Source organism: Micromesistius poutassou (assembly GCF_964030765.1).
Source record: "Micromesistius poutassou genome assembly, contig: SCAFFOLD_6244, whole genome shotgun sequence".
NCBI lineage: Eukaryota > Metazoa > Chordata > Actinopteri > Gadiformes > Gadidae > Micromesistius > Micromesistius poutassou.
Window position 1 is genome coordinate 1 of NW_028176961.1, and position 10,000 is coordinate 10,000.

At 45.2% G+C, this 10,000-nt stretch overlaps 1 protein-coding gene across 1 annotated transcript; it reads right to left on the bottom strand.

The window, feature by feature from the left end:
• Positions 1–869: 869 nt before the first annotated feature.
• LOC311377436 (class I histocompatibility antigen, F10 alpha chain-like) lies at positions 870–7,752 on the bottom strand. The gene is made up of 3 exons (XM_084491331.1): positions 7,593–7,752; positions 6,417–6,683; positions 870–1,177 (listed from the first exon to the last, which is right to left on the bottom strand). Exons 1-3 carry the CDS (start codon positions 7,645–7,647, stop codon positions 885–887), a joined length of 615 nt encoding a protein of 204 aa, XP_084347457.1. The 5' UTR covers positions 7,648–7,752; the 3' UTR covers positions 870–884.
• Between the last annotated feature and the right edge of the window lie 2,248 nt (positions 7,753–10,000).

The following is a 10,000-nucleotide window of genomic DNA, read 5'->3' on the forward strand; positions in this document are numbered from 1 at the left end:
GGGGGGAGAGAGAGAGACAGGGAGAAGGAGAGAGAGAGATAGAGGGGGGAGGAGAGAGAGAGAGAGAGAGAGAAAGAGAGACAGAGAGAGAGAGAGAGAGGGGGGGAGAGACAGAGAGAGAGAGAGAGAGAGAGAGAGGGGAGAGAGAGAGACAGGGAGAAGGAGAGAGAGAGAGAGAGGGGGGAGAGAGAGAGAAAGAGAGAGAGAGAGAGAGAGAGAGAGGGAGTGAGAGCGGGGAAGAGAGAGAGAGAGCGAGAGAGAGATGGGGGTGAGAGAGAGAGCCAGAGTGGGGGTGAGAAAGAGAGAGAGAGAGAAAGAGAGGGGGGGGGAGAGAGAGACAGAGAGATGGGGAGAGAGAGAGACAGGGAGAAGGAGAGAGAGAGAGAGAGAGAGAGGGAGAGAGGGGGGAGAGAGAGAGAGAGAAAGAGAGAGAGAGAGAGGGTGGGAGGGAGAGAGACAGAGAGAGGGAGAGAGAGAGAGAGGGGGAAGAGAGAGAGAGAAAGAGAGAGAGGGGGGGGAGAGAGAGGACAGATAGAGAGAAAGAGAGAGGGGTGTAAAGAGATAATTTCATAATGTAAATACTTGTTCTTGTCATGTAAGTTATTCTATATTTCTTCCATCATAAAGCGCTGAGTTGTGTCACCGGCTTAATTCAGGACTTGTTGAGAGAGAGAGAGAGAGAAAGAGAGAGAGAGAGAGAGAGAAAGGGGGGGGGTGGAGAGAGAGAGGGGGAGAGAGAAAGAGAGGGAGAGGGGGGGGATGGAGAGAGAGAGAGGGGGTGGATGGAGAGAGAGAGAGGGGGTGGATGGAGAGAGAGAGAGAGGGGGGGATGGAGAGAGAGAGAACCGGGACTCAGAGACATGAGTCTGTCGACGCCCACCAGGTCATGTGACTCTACCTGTTCTCTGCAGAGCGCTCTTCCCATAGTCCAGGAGCTTCTTCAGCCAATCAACACACTCCTTGGTGATGTAGTGCTTCTTCCTTTCATTATAAGCTCTATCCTGATCCCATCTCTGTTTGGTGCTGAAGGCCTGACGTACTGGAGCGACCCAGGTCAGGGTCTTCAGGTCCAACGCTATGAAGTCCTCTCCATCATAACCACACTGGTCATAACCATCAGTAGTATCATCCTCATCATCCCACTCACAACCATACATCGACTGAACAATGTGGGCACCTGAGAGAGAGAGAGAGAGAGAGAGAGAGAGAGAGAGAGAGAGAGAGAGAGAGAGAGAGAGAAATAGAATGGAAGGAGGGAAAAGAGAAAGGGTGAGATTAGATGTATTTTATTGTTCATTAACATTAAATACACGCAGACATCACAACACAAACCATATGAACATATTATAACAATAACTAATATTAATAAATAGATGAAGGAATAAGACCAGCCAGAGCCTTTGGACTGATGTGTCTCTGGACATCAGGTGACTCTCTTCTCCTGAGCACAGAGCTCCTCTGGAGCCCAGATGATCTGGAATGTTCTGGATCAGGGGTCTCAACCTGCGGGCCGTTGGAGGCGGAGCCTCTTCAGAACACATGTCTTTATGTGATGGAGTCACCCCACACCGGGAGAATGGAGAGTGGTTCACAAAATGTGTCCTGGCTAAAAGTGCCCAACCAGGCTCATTCAATGTGGCCCCTAATCAGCCCCTGTATGATTGGCTGATTCATTAACTCCCTCACTCTCCACCTCCAGCTGGTGTGTGGTGAGCGTTCTGCCGCCGATGGGCTGCCGTGCATCACCCAGTGGGTGCTACACATTGGTGTAACACCACCCTACACCCTACACCACCCTCACCCCTTCATCTGACCAGCAGACGAGTGGAGCTAATACCGCTAGCCTGCTAGCTATCTCTGTTGTTTTATTCCATCTAAGTTGATGAAGGCAGGAGCTAAAGAAGCAGGCTGTGTAATGGTCGCCTGTTTCAGCCGTCTGGGACAAACTCAGTCTGATTTATTCCCTGAAGGACCGAGCTGTGTGCGTACTTTACTGTGAAATCGTTGTCTGTAGAACTCCTCTGATTCTCCGATGGAGGATATATAAAGGAGGCTTTCCTCAGCAGTCCAGAGGTTATCTTTAACGGATTACCAAACAACGTCACAATCACCTCCAGGATTAAAGACGTGTCTGCCAGGACTGTAGAAAGACGCAGTTCTGATATGGATGAAAACGTACGGCAGCAGAAAACTCTGCACTGAAAGGTTTGTGGCTGTTCAGAGGAGAGCAGGGACAGGGATCACACTGAATCAGGGAGACTGAACACATGGTATTCTGTGCCCTGGTCAGTTGACTACATTGGAACACAGGTGAGAAGTGTGTGTGTGTGTGTGTGTGTGTGTGTGTGTGTGTGTGTGTGTGTGTGTGTGTGTATATTTATATATATACACACAGTACTGGAGATGAGGGGGGGTGGCATCCCCCGTTGAAATAAAGATGGTCAAACTCCTCCCCCTTCTGAAACTCCTCCCCCTCCTGAAACCCCTCCCCCTTTTGAAACTCCTCCCCCTTCCCATCCCGTTATTTTATCAATGAATGTGGAGATATTACCACTATTTCAACATTTAGTTGTTGTCATATTGAACAGACTAAAATACTGTGGACGAGGGAAGGAGCACATATAATGACACGACCGTTTGTTTTAAATTGACGTCACGTCAGTCAGCGACTTGGCAGCGCAGCCTGCATGCACCAAACACATGTGAGAGTTGATTATATACAGACTATATTACCCCCCAGCCCCTGCCGAAAATATCTTCCTGCATGTCTGCATCGAGACGGAATTGTTTATGTCAAGTCTTGGCTTCAAAGCCATTGCTTGGCTAATGATCTGAAAGCAAGAGCCCGGAAAATGTACATTAAAAACATGATTCTGAAACTCTTTGGAAGCTTCTATGAGATACTGTAGCAGAGAATGGGGGAGGCAGCATTCAACAAAACTGCTCAGTTATTCATTTTTCTTCCCATTTGTTGTCTTTTGTTTGGCCACCTCAAGTTTAACAAATGTCAGGTGGTGCTATGTATTTGTATTATTTGTATTATATGTATTATTTTCAGATTTTGTAAATGCTACATTTGTTGAATCCATTTGTTCTTGCACTTGAATTCAAATGGACTTGACTGGAGAGGATTCATGTTCATTCACAATGTTTTGTGAGGTTTTGTTTCAACATTTCATAGATGAATCCCCAATAGATTTATCGGTATCATGAGTATAAAGTTGCACTATGAAGGAGCAGTGGTAGCCATGGCAGCCTGAGGACCAACTCCAACCCTGAGGTGCCTCGGTCCAGATCAATGACAGGAGAATCTGACACGTAATATATCAGTAGCATGTGTGTTGTTTTACAGTAATATAATAATTATCTTTGTGCTTAAACAAAAGGGTACACCCTTGGTCTCCCACCATATGCGCTGTCATCAGCACAAATTATATATATATATATATATATATATATATATATATACTTCTGGACATGTGTGTGTGTTGGTCGTGTTGGGGAATGAAGGACCAACGGACTGGAACAATATTGTGTTTAGAAACACGGCAGCACAGCAGCACCCCCTGCTGGTTACTTGCCGGTAATGCAGCCGGCAGACCCGCGAAACGTTCCCTTGATTTAAGAAGATGTGACTTTATTAATCACTGCGGGGGCATTTTATAATATCAGAAACCGTTACCTACATTAACTATATGTCATGTTACGTTATCTGTGAATTTAAATGTATTTGTATTTTGCAGTTGGCCATTTTGTTGTATGTTATTGTATGTTATATTGTATGTTGAATACAAACTTTTACAATCAGTTTCATTAATTTATGAGATGAGACATATCTAGCATTAGATAATATTGTGATTACATAATATTAATTTCATATCGGGATTCTGGACACTCAAGAAAAGGCCTTGGTCTCTTCTTCAATTTATATACAAACACTACTACACTGAGTACTACAACACTACTACCTTGAGTACTACAACACTACTACAATGAGTACTACAACACTACTACACTGAGTACTACAACACTACTACACTGAGTACTACTCCACTGAGTACTACTACACTGAGTACTACTACACTGAGTACTGCTACACTGAGTACTACTCCACTGAGTACTGCTACACTTCAGTCTTAGTTCTGGTTCCACGTTGACTCAACTCCAGGGGGTTATGGACCCCTTACGTCCTTGCGGACCCTCCTTGCGTCCACCGCGAGGGCCGGACGTGCGCCTCCCACAAACTGGAACCTTCCGTCGAGGCCACGCAGCAGCGAGGGCTGTGATTGGTCCGCTCACTAAAACCCGACGCAGAACCATAAAGGTTCACGACCGCGTCGAAGCGTCTGCGGGGTCGTTGTGTTGGTCAACGTAGAAACATAGGCAAGGCAAGGCAAGGCAACTTTATTTATATAGCACTTTTCATACACAAGGCAGACTCAGAGTGCTTCACATATAAACATTGTCATACAATAAAAGAAAACAATAGTTAAGTAAAAAGTAAAATAGATAGAAAATAAAGGCAAAGTTTAAAAAACATTTTAGAAAGGCAGAGTTAAAAGAAATGCATTTTAGAAAGTGAGAAAATAAAGGCAAAGTTAAAATAATAAATATTTAAGATTTAGCAGAAAGCTAAAGCAAACATAAAAGTCTTCAGTCTTGTTTTAAAAGCTGTCAGAGTTGGGGCAAGTCTTAAATCCTCAGGGAGTTTATTCCAGCTATTTGTTGCATAGTAACTAAATCCTGCTTCCCCATGCTTCGTGTTGACTCTGGGGATAATTAACAGATTGGTCTCAGAGGATCTTAGTGGCCTAGAAGGCTTATGTAGTGGAAGCATATCAGTTAAATATTTTGGCCCTAAACCATGTAGGGATTTATAGGTTAGCAACATGATTTTAAAATCAATTCTCTGACATACAGGGAGCCAATGTAATGATTTAAGAATTGGTGTAATATGTTCACATTTTTTGGTCTTTGTTAGAACTCTAGCAGCGGCATTCTGAACAAGCTGTAGTTGCCTTAGAGTTTTTTTTGGGAGACCTGTAAGGAGACCATTGCAGTAATCAAGCTTGCTAGTGATAAAGGCATGTACAAGTGTTTGTAAGTCTTTGGTAGACATGAGCCCTCTAAGTCTTGCTACGTTTTTAAGGTGATAATATGCAGATTTTGTAACTGATTTGATGTGACTGTCGAAATGTAAATCTGAATCCATGATAACCCCTAGATTTCTGGCTTTGATTGAGGTTTTCAGGGACAGAGATTGAAGGTGTTGGGTAACTTTAAGCCTTTCGGTTTTAGCACCAAATACAATTATCTCGGTTTTGTCCTCATTTAGTTGAAGGAAATTTTGGCACATCCAGTCTTTGACTTGCTCAATGCACTGGCACAACAGATCAATGGGCTGATAGTCATTTGGTGATAGAGATACATAGATTTGCGTGTCATCAGCATAGCAGTGATGGTCAATATTGTTATTTTGCATGATCTGCCCTAGTGGGAGCATGTAGATGTTGAATAGAGAGGGTCCTAAGATCGAACCTTGTGGGACTCCACATGTCACGTTTGTTGATTCTGAAACAAAGTCGCCAATGGAAACAAAGTAGTTCCTATTTTGTAGGTAGGACCTAAACCAATTTAAGACTGTGCCTGAAAGCCCCACCTAACTGAGCCTTCAGTACTACTACACTGAGTACTACTACACTGAGTACTGCTACACTGAGTACTGCTACACTGAGTACTGCTACACTGAGTACTACTACAATGAGTACTACTACACTGAGTACTGCTACACTGAGCACTACTACACTGAGTACTGCTACACTGAGTACTACTACAATGAGTACTACTACACTGAGTATTGACACACTGGGTACTGCTACACTGAGTACTGCTACACTGAGTACTACTGTGTGTGTGTGTGTGTGTGTGTGTGTGTGTGTGTGTGTGTGTGTGTGTGTGTATGTGTGTGTGTGTGTGTGTGTGTGTGTGTGTGTGTGTCTCCATGCAGCGACGGACTGGGCCTCTGGCATTCTGCCAAACGCCAGAGGGGCCGCGGGCTCTTGTGGGCCGTTTGAGCCGGCCAATCAGAGAGCAGCGTGGTTGTCCCCTTCACGGCAAACGGCGGCTCCATAACATCTCGCCACACTTTCAAGCGTCAATCATTTTCTACGTTTTTTATAAAAATCTCTTGACAATAGCAGCGTCTGGATGTCTGATGACTCATGCATTGACGGTCTTGTACTGCTAACGCGCAACCTCGCTCCCCCCCCCCCCCCCCCCCCCGTCAACAATCCTGTCCGCCCGCAGCCAAACGGGGGTCAGTTCCCCACTGGGCGGGTGCAAATGCCAGGGCCGTTTTTTGATCCCAGTCCGTCACTGTCTCCATGTGAGAGGTCAGACAGTAGATATAAACTCACCTCCTGTCTGGTTGAAGCGCTGCTTCAGAATCCCAAGGTTGACTTTGAAGAACTGCTGTTGACCCAGAAGGCGTTCAGTGTCCCTCTTCAGGTCATCTGGGTGCTCTCTGGTGTACTGGTCCATCCAGTCCTGTTTCATCACTATTCTCTTACTGTTGCTGTCATAGTAGTCAGTCTGAACTTCATCCACCATCGCTACAACAACAAACTCTGGGAAGGTTGAGAGTCCAGACGACGCCGTGTAGAAAACCCTCATAGAGTGAAGCACTGTAGACAGACAGACAGACAGACAGGTTAATAGGCCTACTGTTCATCCCTGTAGGCAGACAGACTAATACAGTACATGCCTGTAGACAGACCTGGCCCCTCCCCCTGTCACATGGCCCCTCCCCCTGCCCCGTGGCTCCGCCCCCTGGCCGTCCAGGTAATGTCGGAACCTTTAGTTTGATCTTATTGACATCCAAACATCTCACTGTAGCCTACAGCACTGGCTGTCCAGACCTTCAACTACAACACAACCTGCTGCCTCTTACTCATTACTGCTCACATGAATAATAAACGATTATTTGATAACTATTACAATGTTTTTATAATTATAAGCATATCGGTGTATTTATAATGACGGCATTTTAGCTATCTTCACATTTCCATCATTGGAATGATAATAATTAATAATAGAATAATATAATTATTATAATTCTTAATAATATATTGATAGCAATGATAATAATTATATTATTGTGTGTCTGCGTGTGTATATTCGTGTGTGCGCGTGCGTGATGCTTGTCCAAGAACGTTGACAAGTTAATAATAAGATATCTCTGAGTGTTAATATAATACTTAGGATTAAAAGTAGACTTAACGTAGACATCGGATTCCCTCCAAACTGAAGTTTAATGTTTGGTTCTGATAATAGATTGTACATTTAGTAACGACGTCATCAAACCAGTGGGTTGGTTTCGTTTTCACAGTTCGAACTCAAAATAAATGTTCTTATATTCGTTTAAATATTGACATTAAAAGATGAATCATGTTGTGGATTAATTTAACTCATTAGAGAGGATAAGCAAATGCTTTTCAACTTAACTAAGAGATCTAATCATCGTCTCTTCAGGGACAAGAAACGAACCTTTTGGAAAGATCGTTTTGAAAAGTAAAAAGTGTCACCAGTCTTACCTGAGGACACACCGTGACCAAAGACCAACAGCAGCAGCCCTATTAGCGCCTTCATATCGATGTATTCAGAAGAACAGCTCGATGAGATTATCCACAGAGACGTGACTCCGACTCCAGCATCCGACGGACTGACCAGGAAACCTGCGGACAAGAGACGGAGGGAGAGGGAGAGGCCGCTCTGGACCAATAGGAACTCAATACGGCTGTTCGTCATTAGTTTCCAGGTAACCTCAAAGTGAAACTAACTCAAACCCACACACACAGACATCAAGTACCATGTAACCCTGAAATAATTGTTGTTACAATATCATGTTCAGCTGTATAATGTTCAGTTATATATAATGTTTAGCATAGTGTTTAACTATGTCTAATAATATTATCGATATAATGTTTAGATATATACAGTTCAGTGTGAGTATGAGTGTTTGTGTGTGTGTGTGTGTGTGTGTGTGTGTGTGTGTGTGTGTGTGTGTGTGTGTGTGTGTGTGTGTGTGTGTGTGTGTGTGTTTGTATTGGTGTGTGTGTGTGTGTGTGTGTGTTTGTTTGTATTGGTGTGTGTGTGTGTGTGTGTGTGTGTGTGTGTGTGTGTGTGTGCGCGCGTGTCTTGTCAGCATAAGACATCTGATATCAGGACGCTAGTGGAGGAAGAGCATAAGAAATATGAACTCTAGTCACACTAACGCTGGTCAGGGCTGTGGACCACACACACACACACACACACACACACACACACACACACACACACACACACACACACACACACACACACACACAGCACTGTAAAATGCACATCAAATCAAACGACGAGTCGGGGAAGAGCAGCCATTGGTGTCAGCAATCTTTACCGTAATATTATGTTTATTATTTTTTAGATGTTACACTGCTGATTTAATAATGGCTTTATTCCTCAACAAAAGGTTATTCTGCGATGCCCCACAAGGGGGAGACGGCAGCAGCCAATGAGCTCCAGCAGGCTGTCCCTGTGAAGCGACGAGCACCACCAGCCTCCACCACAACCTGGAGCCCCGCCGGACGGCAGCCCGCAGGGTGGGGGTCCTCCTTGCTTTCCTCCTGTCTGCTATCGGACTGCTTGCCCGCCTCACAGTGCACACGGCCAGGGCTGGACTGACCATCCGGCCCACCGGGCGAATGACCGCTGGGCCGGCAGGCCTTTTGGGCCCACCAGGTTTAAAAATATATATATTAATAATAATAATTCTGGGCCCGGCCAGGCCAAGTCACACAGCCGAGGGCCGAGGGCCGAGGGCCCTTCCCTCTAGGGCGTGCGGGCTGCCTGTCAGTGTCAACTTAACCTGAAGGGCCCGTTCCTCATCATGATTGGTCCTGGGCTGGGCCTGGCCCAATCCCACACACACCGGAGGGCCCAGGTCCCGCGGCTGTCAATCTGTCAATCAGTCACGTCACTTAAAAACAGAAAGAAAAAACTCGAGAAAAATGGAAGAAGAAACGTAAAGGAGGCGCGGAGAAACTCCGAGACACAAAGAGAGAGAGACAAGCCCTGGAGGCAAACGCTGCAAAAAAAAAGTGCTAAAATATGGCCCGTGTTTGCTGCGACAGCTGGAGCTGGCCCTTCATCAGCACCGCCACCGACTACGGTGGAAACTGCGGCGGCAGAGCGGGACGCCGGCGGCGGGGACGGAGAGGGGAATGAACGGCGGCCGAGGCCCAGAGCAGAGACAGGCGGCGGCGGCGGCGGCGGCGGCGGCCAGGGCTCAGGCCAGGAGACCGGGAGTCTCTTTCCGCTCAGCGGGACAGCTGCTGGACTAGTGGGGAGAAGTTGAAGATGAAGTTATGTTGATTAAAAAAATACGAAGACGCTGAAGTTAGCGTCCGATTCGCAGCGTCCGATTGGGCGGTTAAGGGATTCTAAACGCGCGGCACGGAGCGACTGATTCTTCGTTGTTTAACCTCTTAAATCGCGGTGAAGCCGCTTTAATTGGTCTGGATTATCTAAGAGAGTCTAAACAGTCTTTAAAACACAGTTTACAATTTATGGAATCTTTATTCAATTTGTTAACGTACGAGAAAGGGGAGATTTCACTGCTTTTTTTTGCATCTGGACCACCTTAGAACTGTCCTGATTGAAAACCTCTACACCTCGACTCTTCAAATCTGGACTAGATTATCACCGTGAGGCTATACATTATAGAAAACATAGTTTCAGATTTGTGAAACCTTTATTATATTTGTGAAAATGCACAAATATACTCCAGTGCTCACGTCGACTAGTTTACATTTGACAAATTGTTAAATATAATAACAATAATAAAGACTCAAACCATCTGATTGCTTTTAAATCCAATTTATTTTCAATTTTCTTAAATCTAATTCAGATAACTAACGCTATGGGCGTGCTGACAACCGAGAACAGCCCATAATAAGCGATG